Below are 26,481 nucleotides of genomic sequence, written 5' to 3'. Positions count from 1 at the left end.
CAAATAAAAAAATATTAGTTCAATTTTTTTAATCAAAGAAAACAAACAAGAACATACCCAAACTTTTCATCTTGCTGTCCCCTTGGTTCTGGTTGAATACAATTTTGCCAGGAAGGCAGTGTACAAAGAAGATTATAAAAATCAAGTAGAAATATTGGCAATCAAGTTAACCCAAGGAATACCATTTCTATAGGTTTTACAGTTTATAAATAGTCATTATCACAATGTTTAATTGTTATGTGGTATTAAGAATTTAACACATACCTACTTATTCCTGATCTCATTTGTAAGTATTAAAATCATTTGCAAAAAACTTGATATTATACATTACCTTTTATTTTATTTATTTTTAAATATATTTTTATTGATTTCAGAGAGGAAGAGAGAGGGAGAGAGAGATAGAAACATCAATGATGAGAGAGAATGATCGTTGGCTGCCTCCTGCACACCCCTCACTGGGGACCAAGCCTGTAACCCAGGCATGTGCCCTGACTGGGAATGCAACTGTTGACCTCCTGGTTCATAGGTTGATACTCAACCACTGAGCTACGCTGGCTGGACTACATTATCTTTTCAATGAAAAAGATTATTTAATAGTAAACAATTGGAAACTAATACCTAATGGTTATTAATTAAATAACTTATGGTTCATCTCTAGACACTAGAATATTTTGCAGTCAGAAATAAGAGTAAGAGCTTGTCACATATTGATTTGAAATTATTTCTGAGACAGGTAAAGAAAAAAGCAGGATGCATAATAGTGTGTAATATACTACTTGTTTAAAAGAGAGGGAAGAAGGAAGAATTACATATACTATCTAATAAAAGAGTAATATGCAAATTGACCATCACTCCAACACACAAGATGGCTGCCCCCATGTGGTCAAAGATCCTGCCCCTATGTGGACACAAGATGGCCACCATAAGATGGCCAGCAGGGGAGGGCAGTTGGGAGGCACCAGGCTTGCAAGGGAGGGCAGTTAGGGGTGACCAGGCCAGCAGAGGAAGGAAGTTGGGGACAACTGGGCCTGCAGGGAAAGGCAAATAGGGGCAAACAGGCTGGCAGGGGAGTAGTTAGGGGGTGATCAGGCTGGCAGGCAGAAACAGTTAGGGGCAATCAAGAAGAAAGGCAGGCGAGCAGCTGGGAGCTAGCAGTCCTGGATTGTGAGAGGGAAGTTCTACTGCCCGTTTAGGCCCGATCCTATCAGAATTGGGCCTAAACAGGCAGTCGGACATCCCTTGAGGGGTACCAGATTGGAGAGGGTGTAGGCTGGGCTGAGGGACATCCACCCCACGTGCATGAATTTCATGCACCGGGCCTCTAGTATACTATAATATATTTGCTTTACATATATTCTACAGTTGCTTATATAGGCAATACAGATCCCTGGAAAAAATAAGAAATAATGGAACTGGGGAGGGGCACAGGATGACTAAAATAGTAGTAGAAAGACTTTTACTGAACACCTGTTTCTAAATACTGAATACATTTTTACTGAATATTTTTCAGTTCAAACCCATTCAAAAATAATGTAACAACTTAAAAACTTAAAAAAAATGTAAAACAGCTTATTATTTTGGTGAATCTATGAGCTTCCTTTGGATATTATGACACTGCTTTTCCTTTTTCCTTAAGAGAAGAATACAGCCATGGCCCAGTCTTATTTTAGGAACAAGTTTCAAGTACTATACTTACAGTTCCACCCATGTGGGGAGGCAGGTATTCGACACTGACATAGTCTTGGACTTCATGTTTATTTGTAAACTTCAACAAACTCACTGCTTCTGGACCGAGCCAGGATTTCACAATTTTGAAAGCAGCTGAAGGAAAAAAGTTACTTTATTAAATTCTTTTCATTCACTTTCTCAATTAATTTACTGTAAGTGCTAACTGTGGTCTTCTGAAAATAGGTTAGGCTAAAATTTGTTAATATGTATATTCCAATGACACGATACTTATTTAACATTGTTTAATTCCTATAGGCATTTACAGAATGACTTTCCCTTCAGATTTCAATGGTCCATAAAGATTCAAGATGATTCAATTACTCTAATGTTCTCAAATATACTCATCAGAGTCTTGGCCTCTGCATAAATCCATCAATAATCCCAACTACTAAGATTTCCAGACACTACATCAAACAGCATTGGTTCAGGGAATAACTGCACAATATTATGGGAAGAGTCACTTGCCTTATGTTTCTGATAAAACTCCCAGTCTGAACAACTTTCTGAAATGAGAACTCAGGAAGAAAAGTAGGCCAACTCATACTGGGTGTGAGCTGGACCCAGATTTCCACCCTAATCCTAACCTTCTATGCCTTTCTTTAAAGTCCTACAATCTATGTAATTGTGAGGAATTGAGAGAACCTGCAAGAATTAACTGTTATCAAACCCAGCTGTTTACAACGGAACAACTGGTTGACCAGTCACTATGGTGCGCACTGACCACCAGGGGCAGACACTCAATGTAGGAGCTGCCCCTTGGTAGTCAGTGTGCTCCCACAGCCAACCTCCCACAGTCATTTCCCTGGCCCACTGGCACTGGTCCAGACTGGGCAAAACGGCTCCGAATGCTGGCCAAGCTGAAGGAACCCCACCTGTGCATGAATTCATGCACCAGGCCTCTAGCTGAGATATAATTTACCTATCATAAAATTTATCCTTTTAAAGTATACACATCAATGGCTTTTAGTATATTCACAGAGTTGCACAACCATCACCATTCTCTTAATTTTAGAACATTTTTATCACACCAAAAAGAAACTTTCACTTATCAATCTCTTCTTGTCTTGTCTTTTCCTATTCCATGGTAAACACTAATCTACTTTCTGTTTATATGGATTTGCCTATTTTGGACATTTCATATAAATAGAATCATGCAATGTTTTTTCCCCTACTAGTTTTGTTCACTTAGCATGTTTTTAAGATTCATCCATGACATAGCATTTAAAAGGTATTTAATTCCTTTTTATGACTGAATAATTGTTCATTTTATGGTTATACAATACTTGTTTATCCATTCATCAGTTATGAATATTTGGGTTGTTTTCACTTTTCACTATTATGTGTAAAGCTGCTATGAACATTTGTGTACAAGTTCATGTGTGAGCATATGGTTTCACTTCTCTTCGAAGATGTATAGCTAGGAGTGGAATTACAGGGCCATATGATAGTTTTATGTTTAAATTCTTTGAGGAACTGCCATTTTTTCATTCTCACCAGAGAGTTCCAATTGTTCCACATCCTTGTCAACACTTGCTACTGTCTTTTTCTTTGATTATTGTCATCCTGGTGGGTATGAAGTACTATCTTACTTGATTTTGACTTGAATTAAGGACTAATGTTGAGCATCTTGTCATTTGTTCATTGCCGTTTACATATCTTCTTTGGAAAAATGTGTATTCACATCTTTCACCTTTTTTGCCGGGCCTGGTTTGGCTCAGTGGATAGAGCGTCAGCCTGTGGACTGAAAGGTCCCGGGTTCGATTCCGGGCAAGGGCATGTACCTTGGTTGCGGGCATATCCCCAGTAGGGGGTGTGCAAGAGGCAGCTGATCGATGATTCTCTCTCATCGATGTTTCTAACTCTCTATCCCTCTCTCTTCCTCTCTGTGAAAAATCAATAAAATATATTTTAAAAAAAACAAAAAAAAACCCAAAAAACAAATCTTTCACCTTTTTTAATTGAGCCATTGTTTTTTATTGCTGCATTATAAAAGTTACTTCTATACTCTTGATATAAGTCCCTTATCAGATGTATAATTTATAAATATCTTTTATTCTATTCTGACAGCTGTCTTTTCACCTTCTTGGTGGTATACTTTGGAGTGCAAACTATTTAAATATTAATAAAGTCTAAAGTATTTTTTTCCTTTTGTCCCATGTGGGGTTTTTTTTGTTTTTGTTTTTTTTTTGGTGTCATATCTAAAAAAACAATGCCTAATCCAAGGTCACAAAGATTTACTCATATGGTTTATTATAAGAGTGTTATAATTTTAACTCTTACATTTGAGTTAGCTTTTGTACATATTGAGAGGTAGAGATCCACCTACATTCTTTTGAATGCAGATGCTCAGTTGTCCCAGTATTTTTTATTAAAAAGACTATTCATTCTCTACCATTGTCAACTATTAGCCATTAATGTTAGAGTTTCCTTTTGGACTCTCAATTCTATGTATCTATGTAGCCTTATGTCTGTATTACATCTTAATTGCTACAGCTTTGTAGTGAGTTTGGAATAAAAACATGGGGCCCAGACAGTGTGGCTCAGTATTTCAGCATCGATCCATAAACCAAGAGGTCACTTGTTCGATTACTGGCACATACCCAGGTTTGGGTTTAATCCCCTGTTGAGGCACATATAGGAACCAACCAATTGATTTTTCTCTCTTCCTTCCTCTCTCTAAAATCAAGAAATACTATTTTTTTAAAAATAGTGAGTTCTCCTAATTTCACTGTTCTTTTTCAAGATTATTTTTACTACTCCGAGTCTCCTGCATTTCCATATTAATTTAAGTCAATTGATTGCCAATTACTGTAAAAAAAAAAAGCAGCTGAGATTTTGACAGGGGCTGCATTAAATTTTTCGATCCATTCAGGAAGTATTCATCATATTAACAATATTAAAGACTTCCAATCCTTGAATAAGAGATGTTTACCTAGGTCTTTAATATCTTTCAGTGGTGTTATGTAGTTTTCAGTGTACAAGTATCAAACTTATTTTATTAATTTTATTTTTATGTATTTTATTCTTTGTAATGATATTAACAAAGAAATCTTCTTAACTTCATTTTTGGATAGTTCATTGCGAGTATATAGAAATACAATTGATCTTGTGTATTAAGTTTGCACCCTGCCACCTTGCTGAACTCCAACTATTGTTGATATTACTTCATGTTAGCTGTGGGTTTTCACGGATGCAGGTTTGACCTAGATGCCCTTTATCGGGCTCTGCAGGTTCTCTTCTGGGTAGTGAAGACTTAACCTTATGCAAAGGAAGGTCTGGCCTTTGCCTGTAGCTGCTGGAAGATAATCTTCATGCTTGATAGGGCTCCCTTTGTTTGTCTTGGAGCCTTGGGTCATATAGGAACGATATGACTCAGAGTAGGGGCTTTGCACCACACAGTATCAGTAAACCCTGGGAAGACTGGGGTAAACACTGTAAACCACTCTGGCCTATGGAATGAAACCCCAATAAAAACTCTGAGCGCTGAAGTTTGGGTGACCTTTTCTGATTGCCATTACTCCATGGGAACTGCCGCATATTGATGCTGGAAGACTAACTTTGCTCCACATTTGCTATTTTAGTGGACTTGGTTCTGTTTTTCTTCCGTTGCTTATTTTAATCTGAATCCTTTCCCTGTAATAAAATGTAGCTGCGAGTATACCTGCTTTCAGTGAGTTCTGTAAGTCATTCTAGTAAACCTGAGTGAGACTGGTTTGGGGAACCCCTTGACCTTATAGTTTGTGTCAGAAATGAGGGTAGTCTGTGGTCCCCCTAACTTCAGTTAATTCTATTCCTGGTTTCTAGAGTGTTTATCAGGAGACTACTGAATTTTTTCAAATGCTTTTTCTGTGTCTATTGAGAGGATCATTTTTTTTTTTTTTTAGCCTATTAATATGGTGGATAACATGGTTTGATTTTCTTTTGTTGAACTGATTTTGCATTCCTGAGATAAATCCCACTTGGTCATGGTGCATAATCCTTTTTATATGTTGCTAGATTCAGTTTATTGAATCTACCCTGTTTCCCCGAAAATAAGACAGTGTCTTATATTAATTTTTTCTCCCAAAGTTGTGCTAGGTCTTATTTTCAGGGGATGTCTTATCTTTCCATGTGCTAGGTCTTACTTTCAGAGGATGTCTTATTTTCAGGGAAACAAGGTACTTTATTGAGGATTGGTCCATCTATATTCATATGAGATATTGGTCCATAGTTTTCCTGTGATGCTTGTGATTAGGCATATATTTGCTCATGAAATGAATGGGAAATTGTTCCCTCTTCTATTTTTTTGGAAGAGTTTACAAAGGATTGGTGTTGCTTTTTTATGTTTGGTAAAATTTACCAGTGAAACCATTTGGACCTGGGCTCTTCTTTGTGAGAAGTTTTTTGATAACTAGTGTTTTCCAATAATTTAAAAAGTATATATTATGCCTGTCATCCTAGGGGTATGTGACTACAGAGATTTGGAATACATTTCACAATCAGCCCACCTTCCTCCTCAACAACTGAAGCCCATGAGAAAACCTAGCTAAGGCCTGTGTTTCATGAAATACCCCACCTGTGGGAGGTAAACTGAGGCTTCGGACCACATGTGTCAAACACAAGGCCCGCGGGCCAAATCCGTCCCGCCAGGCCTTGCAATGTGGCCCGCACCGCGCTGTCATCACTGCACTCCGCTGCATTTCCATCACAATGACAGTTTATGACTGTTCAGTAAACCATTCGGCCCGCGATTTAGGCTGGATTTTAGATTTTGGCCCCTTCTCTGATTGAGTTCGACACCCCTACTTCGGACTATAGTTTTTCTTGAATGGTTGACCATCCTGAGGCTGGTTTTAGAGAAGACTAGTGGGTGACCCTATGGGGTAGAAAATTAGACTCCTTTGCTTTGAAACAGCCTTTCAATGGTTTAGATCTGGCCACTTAAGAGTATACACCAAGCACAATATAAACACTTTTTTAAACAACCATAGCCATGTGGCGAAGTTGGCAAAGAAAAAAGGAAATCAGACATTCTGTTTTAGAAAGTATAGGTAATGTACTCACCGTTCATTATCCAAGGCATATCAAAGATCACTATTTTTGCTGAAAGATCAAAAAAATTCATTGAATGTGACTTAGTAGCACTATAGTAATATCACATATATCTAACCTAGGAAAAATGACGATCTGAATGTAACAAAAAACGGAGCTGACTGATTCATTTCTAAGTCAGTGACTGCTGAGTGGTGCTAGAACTAAACTAACTTCTCAAAATGGTGAGGAGCCCAGCCAAGGAGAATAGCTTACAGGAAACAAATATTGCATTATCACTGTCCTTTGGCAAGTAGCTTGGCCTTTTGTTTATATTGTTATTGTTGTTTGCATAAAGGTACAAAAGGAAATTGTTAAGTGGGTAAATGGAGTCTGGATGTGGCATGTCATGTTACTGTTGAAGTCCATTGAATTTTAAAACTGTTTCAACATCAGATTCAAATTGTCATTGAGAAAACACTATAGTCATTTTCTCAATGACAATTTGAGAATAGCAATTCATAACCCAATGTACTTTATGAATGAGTATTGCTTATCACAGAGTCCACTTTATCAATATTAATCTGTTTCTTGTATGTAGGACATTCCATATAATAAATGCTTTCTTGTATTTTAAATTGATTTTTAGAGAGAAGAGGGAAGGGAGGAGAGAGAGAAAAATATCAATTTGTTGTTCCACTTATGCATTCATTGGTTGATTCTTATATGTGCCCTGACCTGGGACTGAATCCATAACCTTGGCATATTGGGACAATGCCCTAATCAACTGAGCTACCCAGCCAAGGTCAACATAATGAATATTTTAAAGGAATTTCTGATAGAAAGATTAGTAAAAATGGGTTAATCTTTGAAATAAGTGTATGTTTTTATGTACGTGTGTGTGTGTGTGTGTGTTATAGGATACCATAGGTACAGTTTAGAACTTAAACTCTTAAAACTAACTCTAAAGGACATGATTATTTATGAAAATTTCCCCCTATGCCTATTACAATATGTGCTTAAATTTCTATGAACTCTTTTAAGCACTCATCAGAAAACAATGTTTCAGCTATTAAAGTCTATAATAATATAAAGCCCTACAATTTTCAGACATTGTTTACAGTTTTACATTTCATCCCATATAATAAAAGCCTAATAAGCTAAGTATATGACTGTGACCAGTCGCTATGACGTGCACTGACCACCAGGGGGCAGGTGCTCTGATTGGTAGGTTAGCTTGATGCTGGGTTCTGGCAACAGGGACTGGGCCAGACAGGCCAGACATGCCCTGCAGCCCTCTCACGGCCCCTCCCCAGTTTTGATTGGGCACCGGTAGAGGCCCTCAGACTGCCCTGTACCCTCTCACAATCCAGAACCCCTTGGGCAATGTCAGAGAGCCGGTTTTGACCCAATCCCTGAAGTCCAGGCCGAGGGACCCCACTGGTGCATGGGCTTCTAGTATGTTTATAAAGGAATAAGTTACTTACAGAGGTATTTAGGATAATAAACCTTAAAGCAGTTGATGATAAAGCGTACAAAATCCATGTCCTAAAAAAGATTATGCATTTAAATCTTTAAGACTGTCCACATTAGAAAATTTTAAACTGCATTATTTCTAAAAGTGATAAATTATTAAATACAAATGAGACAATTATTAAATTCTTTAAAAATAAGCTCATGTATAAATACATAGATTCCCAAGGATTAAGGTCTTAAGTCATTAAGCTAATTATAATAATCAGTACTAAAACTGAGTTAAAGAAATCAGAAGCTTAAGCATTATTCATGTTACCTCAAACTAGTTAGATCGTGGCTGCTAAGATAGCATGAAATTATAAAATGGAGCTAAAAGCAATCCTTATAGAGAAACTCTAAAAAATCTGCTGAATAATTAAAGAATTAATGAATCATGGATAAAGTTTATAACCTGACCATTTGGGATAATAAAACAAATGTATATAAATTCTGCAATATTTGATCTTAAAGCTAATTTCTATACTTCATAATGGCTTGAATAAAACATACTTTATTAATCTTTTGTTCCACAATTAATCTTATATTGGCCTGCTATATCTATCTTACTTCAAGATTCTTTCCTCTTATTTAGAGATCTAGAATGAGAATTACAATTTCTCAGTTTACATTCAAGTATTGTTCTTTAATTTCCATTTCTGGAAGCCTTTATAAGCATAGTTATCTGGTTGGCTCCATTGCATTGAACACAGTAACATGAAATTAGGTTATTAGGGCTATTACTCATATGGATAACTTTATTACATGCTACTACATGGCCATACGCTGACTTACTAATCCTGACCAGCTTTCTTATAACAACTATAGGATGAAAGCTACATATAACTAGGCAAACTTAAAGCCATCAATTCTGAAAGGTGGTTATCCTATAGATGAGAGTCTATTAAGTCATTCCTAGTGGGTGAATTGTAGCATCTTTAACTCCAGTAAACTGTGTAGAGTAAGCTTTCTTAACTATCTTAAGCATTTATTATGGGATAAATCCTACTATGTAATAACACCTTTATAACTAATCATTATACCCACTGTGCAGAGAGCTTAATAATTTTTAGTCAAGGGATAAATAAATATCTCAATAACTCCTTATATATCAGTTTGGTTACCTACTATATGATCTGTGCCCCCCAGAGACTTTGCATAAAAGTCTTTATCTGATATTATTTTCATATTTTCTATAATTGAATGGCCTTGCTTATAAAATTCCAAGTTACTATTAATTCACGTGGATTTGATAGGATGCCAGGGGCGTACATATATTAGTGGGTACTGCATAAAATAGCTCTATGAAATGAATGGTCTACATTCTGTGAGAATGTTTTCAAGGACGCTATTCATTATCTTGTAAAATGCCCTCCCTTTGAGGATGCATGAAAGGCTTTTCTCTCTAAGTGTCAGGAATGCATATACTTTTCCTAAGACACTGGTTTTAAAGTTTAATCTCTGAATTTAAATGATTCCATTTTCTTCAGGTAGGCAGTTGAAAGCTTAGAGCCAAATTACTGGCCCAACTTTAAATTTTTTGCATACATCTTTATAAGCCAACTTAAATCCTTCGTGAATTATTAGGGTCATATATAAAAATAATTCAATACGATTCACGTATTTTAAAAGAATACTAGTTAAATATCTAGTCATGCAAATAAAACTTATTTATAAATTAAAAATAATGAGAAAGCATATCTTTTGTAGCTTAAAAAAAAAAATCAGACAGTTCAAGTCAATTCTCTGCCCCTATATTTGGCAATAAAAACATTAACATTTATTTGTCATTATTCAGGGTTAATACTTAGAAATTACTGCACATAAAAGATAACAGAATCATGATTTATTTTTATGAAATATTATTTACCTAGGCATTTTGATTTAGATTTTGAGCATGAGAGTTGTAATCTAAAACTCACTGACACAGAACCACACTGAAAAAAATTCAGGGCAATGAACTCTTCAAATATAAAGATAGAAAGATTGGGGGGGGGGGGGAGAGTCCGTGGTTCCACCACCCAAAACTCATCTCTACTTCTGTCTAGTGTTTTTCTCTAGTATGTATTTTGTTTATCTGTTGTTGTTTTTTAATTTCTAAGACTTCTTGAGGGCTAGGTTTACTGTGATAGAACCCTGTTGCCTTTTTCATTTAAAAGAGGTATTTTCCAATATTACTGCAAATTATTTATAAACACCATTATACATACTCCATAAATTACACCTCAATTTACTATTTCACCATGTTGATGCATACATTTTTCTAATTTTTCATTATTTTAAATGACACTCTGAAAAAACACACACACATTTGATGCATAATACTTTTTCTGTACTCGGGATTCTTTCTTTAGAATAAATTTCCAGAAGATAGTTACCAGGCAAAGAATACGAATGTGAACACTTTAAGATTCTTAACATACTTTGTCAAGTGGATTTTCAAAATGGTTTTAACACTGCCCAAGGCAGGTGTGCAAATGACCCTTCCCTGCTACCAGAATTAGCCGTGGTTTGAAGTTAAGAGACATGGGTTCCAATAAATGTGCTAATGCATCCCCGTCCCTGCTGAAGGGTTTGTAGTTGCCATTAAGGTAAGGTGACCAGACGTTCTGCTTTTGGTGGGACAGTTCCGATTTTTAACAATGTGTCCCGCGGCGTTTTAAAAAAGGGACGCAGGACAAACTGTTAAAAATCGGGATTGTCCCATGTCTGGTCACCTTACTAAGGTCATAAAGGCCCCAAAATAAGGATGGGTAGCTTTTATTTAGTTTTTAAGCTTGGGAAAAATCACTTGAAGACGACTGTTTTCCAAAGCTAACCAAATCAAACAAGCAAAACATCCAAACAAGCAGACAAAGGACCCCAAACAAAATCACAAAAGTGCTGTATGTGCAAAACCCAGGTAGACATCTCGCGACGTTAAAACACGGTGTGAATCTAACGGTACAACAGAGCAGATGTCCCTGTCCTCAGCATTTTCTGAGTGTATCATGCTGTGCAGGCACAGGGTTAGGTGCTGTAGGATAATAGCTGTGATAGGGAAGTTCGCTGTTACCACAGGTACTCAGTACCTGGCCAGCCTCAACATCTTACATTATATCCTGTGTATCAGACAAGGAGCATTTCTGGGAAATCTACAGTTTCAATGCCACACGCTGAAGCAAACTTATTCTCTGCAAATTGGATTCTATATTTGACTTCACTCACAATTCAGGGGGGAGAAAGTAAATCCCAACATAGCCTGGTTAGCTCGGTTTTATAGCAGTATTTGGTTGGGGGGTGGGATGGCAGGAAGGATAGGAGAGAGGGAGCACACCGTGATAAACAATCACTTCGGATTTTAAAAAGTGCTTACTATGCTATTGATGCCAGTTTCTGACAGGTCAAACATCACTGTGATGGGTTTCCCATTTTCTCTCTTCGCGTAACGTTCCAGCCAGAATGCGATGAGCTTCTTTTTGTCCAGGATGGTTTTATTGTCTTTTACATGATACTTCACCCTGATCCACACTTTGAGGAGAACATTAGATGAAACATAAAAAAAAAACATGACCTTATAATATTACTTTATGCATATATCATTCTACTCTTTTCATTTTTCCATTTAGAATTCATTTTTTTTTTCCTCAGATCAAAAAATATCTCTCCCTTTTTAAAAATGAGAACTAATGCGCACTTGGGAACCTTAAAGAGGAGTAGCAGGAAGGAAACTATTTTTCCACCGCCTTAGGAAATAAGTCAACTTCACTAATAAGGAAGGGGGAGAGAAAATACCTGTGAACAAACAATATGTGGTAATAACCTAAGAGTACTCTTCACCATGCTTAACAAAACAAAAGCCATTGATCCTATCTTTCCTTCCAGAGGAAAAGCCCTGGAGGCACTCTGCAAGAGTGAGCCCTTGCCTTGCATGTGTCCTGCATGGGGGTGGAGTGTGGCAAAGTGTTCAGAGTGGTGGCAGCTTTAGAGTGCTGAGTGGTGACAGGAGGAGCTAAACGGACAGAGTGGGTGTGAAGGACCCTGAATGATATGCTAAGGCGTTTTTGATCTTCCTATGGCCAACATCTCTCAGGCAGCAGCTTGCAAGGGAGAAAGGAAGAGGCAGAGACGGAAACCAACACATGATGCCCTGGGAAGGGATTGGGGAGAAGGGGACAGGGAGGGACTGAGCTGAGGAAGTGCTGATGAAAATGGAGAGGGGTTCCCCGAAGCGCTGGCAGACGGAAGAGTGTATGCTGAAAGGCATATTGCTTATCTCATTTTTGATTCTTATAAGTGTATTTCCAGTAGGACATGATCTCACTCATCCAAGGGAAATGGTGAACAACACAGACTGATGAACAAGAACAGACCTGAAGAGAGAAGGAGCCATGGGTCAGACTGCTGGACCTCAGAGGGAGGGTGGGGATAAAAGGGAGAGATCAACCAAAGGACTTATGCGCACACATGTGAGCCTGACCAGTGGTCAAGGACAATAGGGGGGTGGGGCATGAGTGTGGGAGTGGGGGATTGGAATGGGGCGATGAGGACAAATATGTGATACCTTAATCAATATAGAAATTTAAACAAAATACCCCCCCCCAAAAAAAAGAGTGTATGTTTGTTGGCCTGTACTGGGCAGTACAGGGAGAGAGCAGGGGGTGGAACACTGATGTTCAGCTGTGTGTTGTGGTGAGGGCAGCAGGCCAGCAGTCCATCTGGTGGCACCAGCCAGTGAGGGTCAGTGAGGTGATGCCATGGGCTTGCCCCTGTCTGGGGACTCTGCCTGGGACGGGGTTCTGACACTCCTGCCTAGGCTTAGCCTTGGCACTACACCAGGCTGGTTTTGGGCGAGGGGGAGGGAAGAGAGGCCTTGGACAGCAGGATGAGTGCCACTGTTCTTCCTGCGATCACACACATTGAAGAAGAAGCTAGAGGGGCAGACTGGGAAACCTGAAAAAAGTCCATTTATTAACCATTAGGGACCGTCAAAAAAGTTTTTCTGTAAAAATACTACGGGGAATTTTAATATCACAGTCAAATTACAAAGAAGATAATGACTCTGAATTACATAATTTTGGCTTTGTTAGGGGATGTAGCATTTGCCTTTGCTGTCCGTTTTATTATAATGCAAACAGTAGTATAACTACTGAGTGTCTGATGCGCAGTTACAGGAAACTTGCAAATAGAGAAAGTGCTGCCTCTTACTAATTCTGTTGAGAAAGATAAGTACATCTCGAAGTCTTGAAAAACCAGTATAAAAGTTAAAAATACTCACACAACTTGTTGCCTTCTTTGTCATAACCGTGGAGGTAAATACCACCAATTTCCAGTAACCATTTGGGAATAGAGGCTTCAGTCAGATCTAAAAAGTGATAAACATTGATGAGTAACTGTAACTTAGGCACCTTTTAAAACAGAAAACTCACAAGGTAAAGGTTAAAGTTCTATAGTAGGTCTCATAGAAAAAAAAAAAAGATAAAGCTTATTCAAACATCTGGATAGAATGGCAATAAAAATGGTGTTTCTTACCAAGTAAACAAACTACATAAAAGCATAGATGAAAGAAATGAAAAACATCCATTGCCTTTTGACATCAGTCATTATTTATGTTGACACATTTCCACGTTCTGTGTTCCACATAAAGACTTGCAAACAAATATTATCACTATTGGCCAATCTTACGAGATCATGCCAGCAAAGATCCACATGACAGCTTCAGAATTAAAAAAAAATCAAAAAAAAAAATCACTGGTTTCTTTCGCAAAATACGATTTTTCTACAGAGTTTGAAATCCAGCAGAGTTTAATACACTTTATAATCTCGGGGCAATTGGAAAATAGTTAAAAATGCTAGCTCCTGCCGAGACCGGTTTGGCTCAATGGATAGAGCGTCAGCTTGGGGACTGAGGGGACCCGGGTTCGATTCCGGTCAAGGGCATGTACCTTGGTTGCGGGCACATCTCCAGTAGGGGGTGTGCAAGAGGCAACTGATCGATGACTCTCTCTCATCGATCTTTCTGGCTCTCTATCTCTCTCCCTTCCTCTCTGTACAAAATCAATAAAATATATTTAAAAAAATAAATAAAAATAAAAATGCTAGCTCCTTTAGCAGGACGAACAAAAAGGGCCTGTTTAGCCTCTAGTGAGGCAGATAACCAATGGAGCTAGGTGGCCAGTGCCAAGGCTTTCGTTACATTCACTGCTACTTCACCTAGAACTTCCAAAGATTCCTGTATCCTCCCTCACTCCCTTTTATCATCTTCCTGCTGTTTGCAACTAGAAACAAGCAATCCTATGTGAGAAAAACTACGAAGTTTAAAAGTTTATTCTGTGCTTGTGATTGAGAAAGATCAGATTTATATTTATAAATGTTTCAGTTTGTTGAAATTACAGTTTTGACATTTCCAAGCAAATTATTATTATTTTTTTAATATTCCCCTTCCGAAGGATTCCTTCTATAAGAGTGAAGAGTGGGGAGAGTGTATGCTCTGGAGTTATTTGTTGATTATTCTGTGTAAGACTCCAGACTCAGTCACTGCAGAGTTTATAATCTTCAAGGTCAGAAAAATCCTTCTTTACACCCCATCAAATGCAAACATTATGCCAGTTTCTTGGTAAATTTTTAGAAGACAGATAATGGGTAACCTTGCCTAGAAGAATCCTTTATATACTTGAAGACTATTATAACCCCCCCTCTAAGTTTTAAAACTCGTTTGTGGAGAAAATTGTCATCTTGAAGTGTGCCTTCAAATGAAGCAGTTAAAAGGCGGCTGCCGAAGGCATCCTTGAGGATAAGCTTGCTTTTGGGGGACCCCCACTCATTAATTCTATAGGGAACCACCATCAGCACAAGGAACTCTGGGGATAAAGACAGACGTGAACAACGGAGAGAAATAGGAAACGGTATCACCGCATGTCCGGGCCTGAGACTGAAGATGCTGTCTTGCTATTGTTTAATGGTACCGAACTAAGCAGGCCCAGATTATGAGACCGCTGTGAGTGAAGAATCAGTTTGATTCTGCTCCTTGGTGACCTGATTGCCTTTCGAATGACCTGCCCTACACTTAAGTCTTAGGACACTCCTTTCAAAGTGTTAGTGGGACCGTGTAAAACGCTATATTCTGATGTTGATGATGGCTGCCATGGATATTTGCAAATATACTATTACTTACTGGTAAGAGTAAACCAGTTAGTACATTTGTACAGGGGACAGGATAGGGCCAAGCTTAAATGGAACAGCTTACCATGGACCGCCATTTCTTTCCGCCACTGAAAGCTCTCATCGATCATCTTCAGTGTTTCGTCTACAGCATCATGTCTCCAACATAAGTAACTTTCAACCCAGTTATCATCTTGTTGTAGCCTTTCGACATCACGTGGATCATATTTATCTGGCTTATCTGGGGACACACAGAAATAAATATCCAAGTCAGAGAGATTCTGCAATGAATAGTAACAAACACTGATGTCAAGGAACAGAGAGAGCCGGAAGCGAAAGATAAGCTATTTGAAGAACAGGGATGTTGTTCAGATGAAAATGCTACTTAAAGGATTAATGAATTTCTAAGTGTGAAGACAATGAAGTTATCTAAAGACTGCATGTTTACTTTACACAAACCACCAAAGATTTAAAAAAATAAGACCACAGTAAAATATTTTGCACAACACGCTCTATAACTATAAATCAATGTCTGGGAAGATCAATTATGTTACCTGAACTTGAAATCCTCACCCTAGTCAGTGAAACATAAAGTTGTACATATAAAGAACTCAGTTGTACTTAAGACATGTTTGGCAAGTGTCTTTTTAAAAAAATTAACTGAACACAAAATGGAAAACAGACCATTAGGCAGCATTTAACATTTCCTGGGAATAATTGTTTTCCATAATTTCTCAGTATCTATTTACAAACATGCTATGGTCCTACCAACCTGTGGATCTGATATTCCTCCTTCCATATTCTTTTATTTTTCTGTACTAGAAATTTCCTGGTCTCCGCACAACCACCTATGAACAAATTCTACCGTTCTGCAAGACTACTTTCAAATGGTTCCTCTTCCAGGAATTTTTCCCAGAACCCAGAAGCCATTTCTTCCCACCTGTGAACAGCTACAGGCCTTGAACTCAGGCTTAAGACACTTTTCTTTTCCCCTGGAGTCAGTTACTGGCATGCATGCGTATCTTTTTATACAGAGACCGTATCTTTTCATACAGAGACCTTAACGGCATTGTCCATTGATTCTGAAAATCCCCCAAAGCAGATTACAGTAGTGCTGATGACAAGGCCTTCCTTCAGAAAATATTTGTTTGACACAATATATTCCTTTTCTGATTTTATTTTCTCGGTTAATGGTACCCTCCCAGGGGCCCAAAAAAGAAGTTTCAGAACATTCTTTGGCTCCTTCATGTCCATTTTATGTTTGCATCTATTAGTTGCCAGGTTTCATAGATTCTATATCTTCCATTTTCTGGGACTTATGTCAGACCCACAGAGATAGTAGCTTAAAGGGCAGGGAAATACAAAGCGCACTCAGAGAATTATCTTCTTTGAGTCTCAGTTTTCTTATCTTTAGCTACTTTACGTACTCACTGGGTTGCTTGAGGATCAGATAAAAATGTATATATGAAAGTACTTGGAAGTTTAAAGCACTACGAAATACCAGATTTGGCCATAAATCATGCATTTTTAGAGTTACCTTGGAAATGGCTTTCAATATCTGGCCTCTATTTTTCTGATTGATCTATACAATGAATGGTTTTTCAGTAGGTAAACCTTAGAAAATAGTTTTAGCTCTGTTATTTGAAAGATCTATCACTATTCAAAACGAAACTTTTCTTATATTGTAATTTATGAACGTGAGTTGGGTATAAAATACTTCATGTTGTTTAGTAACAAGAGAGCCCCTGGTAGTAGCTGCTCCCTGAAGAAGCACCATTTATTTTGGTTTCTGGACAGCCCTCTGCACTGGACCAGGGAAGTGTTTTCCTTGAAATTATAGGCTGATTTCATTCATTTTCAAAAAAATGTCTGCCCAATATTCAAGTCAGAATAACCAGTTGTTCTTTCAAACGAAAGTGGTGGTCTATCAAAAAGTGGCTAATTTAGCTGCCAACTAAGCCTGCAGAAGAGTTTGATGCATACTTCCCAAATTTATCACAGAGAACATTAGAAAACACATACTCAGGAGTCAAGTATTAATACATTTACTGCTTCATTAGGGGGTTTCTGAAATAAAACTGACTTAAGAAAACTGAAAATGCTGATAATGAAGACTACAATGACCACTAGCTTTTTTCCCCCCTAATATATTTTATTGATTTTTAACAGAGAGGAAGAGAAAGGGATAGAGTTAGAAACATCGATGAGAAAGAATCATCGATCAGCTGCCTCCTGCACACCCCCTACTGGGGATGTGTCCACAACCAAGGTACATGCCCTTGACCGGAATCGAGCCTGGGACCTTTCAGTCCACAGGCTAACGTTCTATCCACTGAGCCAAACCGGTTTCAGCTGACCACTAGCTTTGATTCGGGCTGAGGAGCCAGATGGATTTATATGTGGATATGTAAGAGATATAATATCTTAGATGTCACATCTGTCTACTGATCTGTACGGGTCTTTCAATGTTCTTTAATAGTATATAATTTTTCCACAAAAGAAAATGTCATACATTTCTTTCATTAGATTATTACAATTTAGAGATTTTTGTGTTGCTATCATGAGACAATAATGATAGACTGACTGGCAAACTTCACATCTATTTTTCTTGCCATATTGATAACTAGGTCATTTTATATACTGTAGAATTATAAAATAACTAGAGGCCCAATGCACAAAATTTGTGATTGGAGGGGGGGTCCCTCAGCCCAGCCTGCACCCTCTCGTCATCTGGGACCCCTTGGGGGATGTCCAACTGCCGGTTTAGGCCTACAGGATCAGACCTAAACCAGCAGTCTGACATAAACCTTGCAACCTAGAACCACTGGTTCCTAACTCCTTGCCTGCCTACCTGCCTAACCACTAGCCTGCCTGCCTCATCGCCCCTAACCACTAGCCTGCCTGCCTCATCGCCCCTAACTGCTCACCTGCCTGCCCTAACTGCCTCTGCCTTGGCCCCTGTTGCTGCAGTTTCCTCTGAAAGGACGTCCATAATGATGTCCAGAAGGTCATTCAGCTGTCCGGTCTAATTAGCATATTATGCTTTTATTATAGATAGTGGAGATCAAGTCTTTTCCCTGACGTTATGAGAGTTATATTGAAGTTTCACAATTAAACATGACATTTACTGTAGGCTTTTAGAAGATACACTTAAAGGTTAAGTTTGCTAAATGTTTTGCTTGTTTGCTTTTCATAAAGTTGAATTAAAGCCAGTTTGGTTTCTCTGTATTGAAATAAACATTTTCCTCAATTTTGTTAATGAATATACTATGTTTGTATTGGCTTAAACAAATATAGAAAAATGAAAAGACAAAACAAATATGGTTATCTAAAGAGGGGAGAAAAAGGAGTGAAGAGGCACAAGAGATGAAAGACACTTCTCAGTGTTGATCTTCTTTGATTGTTGAACTGTATCTATTCAAACATTTCACTGAGAAGCATGATGGTAATGTGATAAATTCCTCTGCAGCATTTTCTCACTATGAATCATCTCTGCATTCCTGGGACTAACAAAACTGCCTGCACCTTATGTGTATGTGAATGACTTCATGGTGGCGGGTGGTGAGAATCATAGAGATCTATGACTACAAACTGAATTTCTTTAATAGTCACTGATCTATTTAGGTTTTTAACTTCTCAGAGATAATTTTGGTGGTCTTTCTTTCTCCAAAAAGTTTTACATTTAATCTAAGTTCAATAACTTAATGTGATAAAGCTGGGCATTGTATTATTCTCTATTTATTTTTTAAAAAAAATCTCTGTTATATACTAGAGGCCCAGTGCACGAATTTGTGCACTAGCGGGGTCGCTAGGCCTGGCCTGCAGGATCAGGCAGAAACTGGCTCTCCAACATCCCCAAGGGTCCCGGATTGCAAGAGGCTGCAGGCCAGGCTGAGGGACCCCACCGGTGCACAATCGAGGCTGGGGAGGGACATGGGAAGTTGGCCAGCCGGGAGTGACCATGGGAGGAGTCCAGGGCATGTCTGGCCCATCTCACCCAGTCCTGATTGGCTGGACCCCAGCAGCAAGCTAACCTACTGGTCAAGGCATCTACCCTCGGCTGGTCAGTGCACATTATAGTGAGCAGTTGAGCAGCCTTAGCATGTCATTAGCATATTACGGATGACCGGACACACCCTCTGTGTGTGGGGTGACCAGTAGGGTGATCAGGGCCCTAATCGCTTGCACCTGCCTTAGCTTGGTGCTGCCTGCATCCGCCGCCACTCACTCCTGGATCCCCATTCCCCATTAGGTGATTCCCCTGTGGGCTGGGAGCAGCTCCTGCATTGAGCATCTGCCCTCTGGTGGTCAGTGTGCATCATAGTGATTGGTCGTTCTGCTGTCTGGTCGATTTGCATATTATGCATATATATTTTTTATGCATATAAGATAATTTGTGGTTGCTCAGCTTTAATTATTTTGTAATTTACATTGTGATATCCTCAATAGCCCACAGGTTATTTAGCAGAAGAATTACAAACTTTGTTAGGAAGATGTTAACCTATGGGTTATTCAGAGGTGTGTTATTTCAGTATCCTAGCATTTGATTTGTTTTTTAAGTACCTGTTTATTGTGACTGATAACGGTTTTTTAATGGTGTGCGAACATGGTCAAGCTGCTATGGAATTTCTGAGACTTTATGATTTAATATGTGGTGAGTGTTTAAAAGCTCAATCAAAAATATATATTCAAAAGAATATATTCTCTATTGGCTGGATAGGAGAGTCTTTACAATAACATATGAATATATATATTTATCAACTTTGTTCTTGGGGTGTTAAAATCTAAAATCTTAGGGATTTCTTGCTTGCTTGTTCTGAGTATCTCTGAAAGGGGTTTGTTAAAATCATTCAATATTTCTGTGGATTTCTTGAGTTTCCCTTGTAATTCTGGGATCTTTTGCTTTATGTATTTTAAAGCTGTATCATTAGATACTTTGTATGTTGTTCCTAATTGTTGTATCAGTTTTGGTTCCTTTTATCTCCAGTAGTATCCCTTTTCATATGTATTTTCACCTTAGTAACATTTTGTCTAATGAAAGTATAGATTACATAGGATTATTCTGGTTAATATTTGTTATATATATACATATATATTTTCTATCTCTTTATTTCAACTTTTCTACATTAATTTCTTTTAAAGTAGTCTATTCTAGGCAGCATGCAATTAAGATTGAAAAAAATCTTCTCTGATAAGTATATATTTGTTCATATTTGTGGTAACTATCAATAAAAGTTGGATTATTTCTGCTGTTTCACTGTATTTTCTAGTTACTAAGTTGCTTGTTTCCCTCTTTCCTGCTTCCTGCTGGAGAGAGAATGTTTCCTCCATTTCCCTTTTCATGCCCCCACTGCATAATTTGATGTCAAAAACGCACAAAAAAAGTACAAGAAAGGAAAACTACAGGCCACTTTGTGAAAACAGATTCAACACTGCTCAATAAAATATTAGTTAACTGAATCCACCGATATGTTTTAAAAATCTGACTAATATAATGTGCCATGCTATTAAAAGAAAAATACCAGATTAATGTGTTCAGTAGGTGGCCAAAATGCAGTCAGTAAAATTCAACCATCAGTCATGATGGTAACAAAACAAAACAACAAACAGAAATCCAAACTAGCAAACCAGGGCTAGAAGGAAACATCTTTATTTTGATAAAGGATCTCTACAGAGACTATGCTTCACGGTGACACGTTTGGAGCTATCTAAGATCAGGAATAAGACAAGTAGGCTTTTATCATTGTGTTTACTCAATACTAAAGGCTCCAGCCAGTGTAAAGTTACCACATTTGAAGAATTAGAAAGTTAGGAAGGAAACTATCATTATTTCAAGATGATATTATTGTACTAGTATACGCAGAAATCCTAAACTAATCTAGAGATAAACTATCAAGACTAAGACGAGTTAATAAGGTTTCTGAGTTCAATATTAATGTAAAAAACCCAAATGCACTTTCTACAAACCAGCAACAATCATTTAGAAAATAAATTCTTAGAGGACACCATTTAAACAACAAAAATAAAAATATGCTCTAGATGACTTGGCTGAGTGGACAGAGTGTCAGCCTGTGGACTGAAGAGTCATAGGTTCAATTCTTAACAGCAATGGAAGCAACTACAAAGGAATGGTTGATTTTGAATACATTAACAAAAAAAGAAAAAAGTAAAAGTGACTTAAACAAGAAAACTCCAAACCAATTATAAAGCCATAGTAATAAAAGTTAAGTTATAAATGGATGTAGACATATGAGAAGTTTAATCTCACTGGTAATCAAATGCAAACTAAAACAGAACCGTAAATTAAGAAATGATGACACTACATAAGGGTAAGGCTATGGTGAAACTAACTTTTTTACGAGCTATTGGGAATGAATCTTGGTGAAACTTCTATTGAGTAAAGTTTAGCATACATGAAATGAAGTATCTTAAAAATACACTATTACAATTAGAATTCTACTTTTAGACACAAGTCTTAAGGAAATAATCTGAACTACTGTACAAAACAAATTATATTAAGAAGAAATGTCCAAAAAGGGAATACTAAGTCAAAGAATAAGAAAATTATCTTTAATTTAGAGAAATAAATATCGACAATAATATAAAATGTTGCTAACTATCAATATAAATGTTGCGAACTATGTATCTGGGGAAAGACAATCATGTCAGTAAGAAATGCACCACAAAATGACACACAGAATGGCTTTTTAACTATGTTTCTTTTATGTCTAGAAAAACAGACAGGAAAGAATGCTCCCACTGTTAGAGCTATCTCCACATGATGAGCTTACGGGGGATTCCGCAGTTGATTTTGCATCCAAATTCCTTTGAATGAGTTCTTACACTTGTAAAGGCAGAAAACAAACCTAAAATCACAAAGCCCACAAAACCCTCCATAGCTCTCCAAACTCACCAAGCACAGAGACATCACTTAGGGGTCCAAGGTTCTCTGTAATATTGTTCTTGGCTTACCCTCCCCAGGTCCCTCCAAATGAACTCCCTCTGGCTTCTAGAACATGCCCTTCTACCTTCTCACTCCAGCAACTGAGCTCACACTATCTGCCTGGATCGCTTTCTCCACCTGGCCCAGCGCCACCATCTTTCAAAGTCCACGAGAAACACTTTTCTGTGACATTTTTCCTAACTTTCCTAGCTTAGCCACCCCAACCAGAGGCGATTTTTCCTCGTTTGACTGCTACAGAGATGACTACAAATGTAGCACTACGAAATGTAGCACTCTTTCTACAATTCGTCTTCACTTTAATGTTAGTTCTGTTTTCATGCTCCTCCTGGATTCTAGGAGTTCAAAAAGGAGCTCTATCCTCCTCCAGCTCTTTCTCTGATACGGACACACGGTTTTGCAGCATTAAACGCCTACCGAGCATTTGAGGAACTGAATCAATTATTGGCACAATGGATTAGTCTTTTGCTTTGGCCACAAGAAGGAAGAGAGAACAGGAAATGTTACTCATTTGAAACTCAGCATGGAATTTATCAGAGACAATGATAAAAAATGGGATATTAGTGGATAAAAACATAATGGACTTGTGTTTCATTCTTTTGCCAGCTACAAATCTATCCACAATTGGTAACTTCATGTCTATGGAAACAAAAATGCACTTTGAATTCCCAAAAATCCACCTCCAACGAGTTTCTGGAGGACAGCCAGTGCTTAAAATGATACACTTGCAGATAACACTTTCCTTTAGAAAAAACATTGTGTTGCTTCAATCTGCCTAAAACTTCTTCTGAAAAGACAACAGAAAGGGCGAAATCAAACAGGAAAAAGGAAAGTGCATGTTCTAAACACCTGACATTTTTAGGGCAGAAAGTCTTCAAAGGTTATTTTCCATGAAAATCTTCAAATTAATTGAATTGATATCTACAAAGTCTGTGCAGATAACCCACCCATGAGTTCACACAAACCTAAGTGTGTCTATTTAAGGGCAAACCCTCCATATGTTTCATAGCACACGGGGCTTTACTTAAAAATAAATAACTCTGTCTTCATCAGACCTATTGTGAGGGCTGCTCTTTGCCAGATTTTGGTGGGGGAGGAAGCTGGTTAGGGCAGCTCTTAATATTGACTTGGACTAACCTCCCCATGTATGCATTTAAGCATTGCTCCATATCCATTCATTCAATGAATTGTCTTGAGAACTGTGCTGGGTAGGCTAAGGTTGGTATGGCCTTGACCTCAATGCCCACAGGTTGCCCCAGACCTACATACATTCTACTGGAGGACTGAACAATAAACAAGTAAACAGATGAACGAGGTAATTATAGGTTATGGGAAGACCTGCAAAGGAGACAAATTAAACAAGACAGGGAGGGTATTTAATAACCACTACAGGCCTCTCAGATAGAAAAGAAAAAGAAAAAAAAAGACCTAGCCACGCACACTACTTGGGCAAGAGCCTTCCAGGCACAGAGAAGTGGAACGGTTTCCAGGTAGAAACAGACTCAGTTTGTTTGAAGAGCATAAAAGAAGCAGCGTGGCTGGTCATGTTTTCAAACTGGGGGGGGCGGGGGGATGTTTGTAAGTTGTGATAACAATTTTGTGGGTCACTGCATCGGGGAGTTATAGGTTTTCAGAATAAGTATTCTTTAACCAATGTTTGCTTCAGTGGTGCGTGTGCATGTGTACTGGATTGCAACGCAGAATACATTTTCTACTGCTGGCAGTGGAGAAATCCGCTCTAAGCAAGAAGAGTGGGAAAAGGGGAGGTTGGAGGGTGGATAAGAACGAGGGCATGCGTGGCCTTTGTCCTGAGGCACCATATAGAATTGGGATTTTAATTCTGAACAAAGTAGGAAGGTAGTGAAGGGTTTCAAGCTGGGGAGTGACATGATCTAATTCGACAGGACGGTGTGGCCAAAAGGTTACTACAGTGAAGTTCAAAGATCTAAGCACCTGCCCTGGCCTCGCCACTAACACTACAGATTTGGAGCAAATCACTTCATCTCTCTAACTGTACTTTCTTCATTTTACAAACAGAAGGTTGGATGGAGCAAGACGACCTTTGAGGTCTTGTCCATTGCCACATTCCTATGAGCACATTGGGGGCACGTAAATGGCTACTGGGGAGACACTAGGTCAAGTTTTTTTGTTTTACATTTTTTTAAATTAAATTATTATCTGTGTACATATTTTAACATTGCCCCTCCCCTCCTCCCATACATACCCTACTAGGTCAAGTTTTGTGTTATTTCTCAAAATATTGTGAAGACGTAGCCATGGAAGTCTCATTTCTATAGAAAGACATTTTAGAATGATTTCTTTATTGGAACCAGCTCTGTGATTCGAAATGAGATCTCTGGACTCAAGGTGAATCACGTGCTTTTGCAACTCTCTGGTGCAAAGTTTAAGATGGGAAGGGATTAAAATATTTACTGGCCAGGTTTTTTTTTTTCTGGAGGGGGGAACAGATTCCTTTTTTGTTCTAAGTCATCAACTGACATAATCTAGGGCAGTCTAAAGTTGCCGGGAACCTCTTCTTAGCACTAAAGTCAAGATGTGGAAGCATCCTTTCACAGTAACCAAAATGAATCTGGAAGCAAAATATTCATTGACAGACTGCTATATGCCAACCCCATGCTAGACATTTTGACATATGCTTTTTAAAAATAATTTTTTTATTCTCTAAAGTTTTACATATGTCTTCTTTTTCCCCAGTTGATCCCCCCCCCCCCAGCCATTCCCACCCCGGCAAGCCCTCACCACCCCAGTGCCTGTGTCCATTGGTTATGCTAATATGTGATGTATGCTTTTTATTTAATACTCCGACCTAACCCAATTTCCATTTTACAGCAATGGCAACAGAAAGGACAATATCAAGTGGCAGGATTAGTATTAGAATATCATATCATGTTTATAACAAATTTTCCTGCATGTTTTTAAAATTACAAGGATTAAATCATCGGTTTTAACTGGGCAGCTCAAGTCTCTGCGACATATGGGCACAGGATGTTCAAGCAATAAATCAATCCTGGACTCGCAGGTACTTTGCTGGCTTACAGTGTGCGAGGGAAAGACAGAACATGTCTCAGCACCGGGGAGCCTGCGCAGTTGGTAGCATGCCGGGTTAGTTGCATGACCTGGAATTAAGCAAACTATCCAAGGAATGTGGATCCCCACCTAAGTGCACGTGAATAGGATTATGGCAGCTTCCAGGGTCATTTTTCACAGTGGGAGCTGGTCAAGTATCAGCAGAGGAACCAGGGACAGGACGTGGAAAGTGTCCTGCAAGTTCCATAAACTTGCGATGCTCGATGCACTGATTTCCAACTTGCATGAATCCTTTCGCAAGCAATGGACGCCTCCGCTGCCCAACTGGAGAGGCGTGCATGCCATGCTATGGAGAGGAAACCCTTGGCAACTTGCAGGGCACCGTCCCAGTGAGGGTCCCAATGGTCCCCAATACTTCCCACGGAGACACCCCGCAGCAGAGCCGGGGATGCTCGCTGCACACCTGCCGCAGCACCGAGAACGCGGTACCCACCTGTCACATACTCGGCTTCGAACCTTCGGCGGGTCTCGGCGATGAGCTTGGCTTTATTCTGGGCGTGACTCTGGAAGGGAGACAGAGACACTAAGCACCATCCCGATTCCCCGGGGCTCAGCCTACCTGCACCCGGGAGCGACCCCCCACCCCCTCTGCCTTCACCCCGAGATCGGAGGGTTCCGGGTGCCGGGAGGGGGCTGAGAGCACTGAGCTTCTCACCTCGGCCATGGTCGCGGGCGCAGACGCGAAGGCAGGCTCCGTCCTCACTTCCCCCGCCGCCGTCCCGGTCCCTCCTCGCCCGCGGGCCGGCCTGGAGGTAGAGAGGGAAGGGCGGGAGGCGGAGGCGGTCGCGTGACACCGGAAGGCGGGCGGAGATGTAACCGCACCGCCCAATCCGATGCCGCCGACCAAGTCCGGAGGCGGGACCATGTCCTCAAGCTTGTTTGCTATTCGCTGCTTTGACTAGCCCCGCCCCCTGCGTCCCCGCACTGCGGACCCACCCCCGCCAGCCTTGGACAGAAGGCGCTCCTCCCCCTTCCCCCCGCGAGCTCCGCCCCGGCAAGCTCCGCCCACTATTCCGCTTTCA

General features: G+C 39.2%; 1 protein-coding gene across 2 annotated transcripts in view; it reads right to left on the bottom strand.

Annotated features, from left to right (window-relative positions):
- The window catches only part of MOSPD2 (motile sperm domain containing 2), a 38,301-nt gene extending 12,062 nt beyond the window's left edge, over positions 1-26,239 (bottom strand). For both annotated transcript variants that reach the window (XM_036439700.2, XM_036439699.2), the window contains exons 1-8: positions 26,115-26,239; positions 25,893-25,962; positions 15,476-15,631; positions 13,508-13,594; positions 11,606-11,760; positions 8,226-8,286; positions 6,772-6,810; positions 1,697-1,821 (exon numbers count right to left, since the gene is read on the bottom strand). In XM_036439700.2, the coding sequence (XP_036295593.1) occupies positions 1,697-1,821; positions 6,772-6,810; positions 8,226-8,286; positions 11,606-11,760; positions 13,508-13,594; positions 15,476-15,631; positions 25,893-25,962; positions 26,115-26,123 (702 nt within the window). In that variant the 5' untranslated portion in view covers positions 26,124-26,239. The remainder of the gene's footprint in view (positions 1-1,696; positions 1,822-6,771; positions 6,811-8,225; positions 8,287-11,605; positions 11,761-13,507; positions 13,595-15,475; positions 15,632-25,892; positions 25,963-26,114) is intronic.
- Positions 26,240-26,481: the final 242 nt, after the last annotated feature.

This window comes from Pipistrellus kuhlii, unplaced genomic scaffold (genome assembly GCF_014108245.1).
Source record: "Pipistrellus kuhlii isolate mPipKuh1 unplaced genomic scaffold, mPipKuh1.p scaffold_m20_p_16, whole genome shotgun sequence".
Classification (NCBI taxonomy): Eukaryota; Metazoa; Chordata; class Mammalia; order Chiroptera; family Vespertilionidae; genus Pipistrellus; species Pipistrellus kuhlii.
Note: the sequence above shows the minus strand (reverse complement) of the source record. Positions and strands in the feature narration are given on the sequence as shown.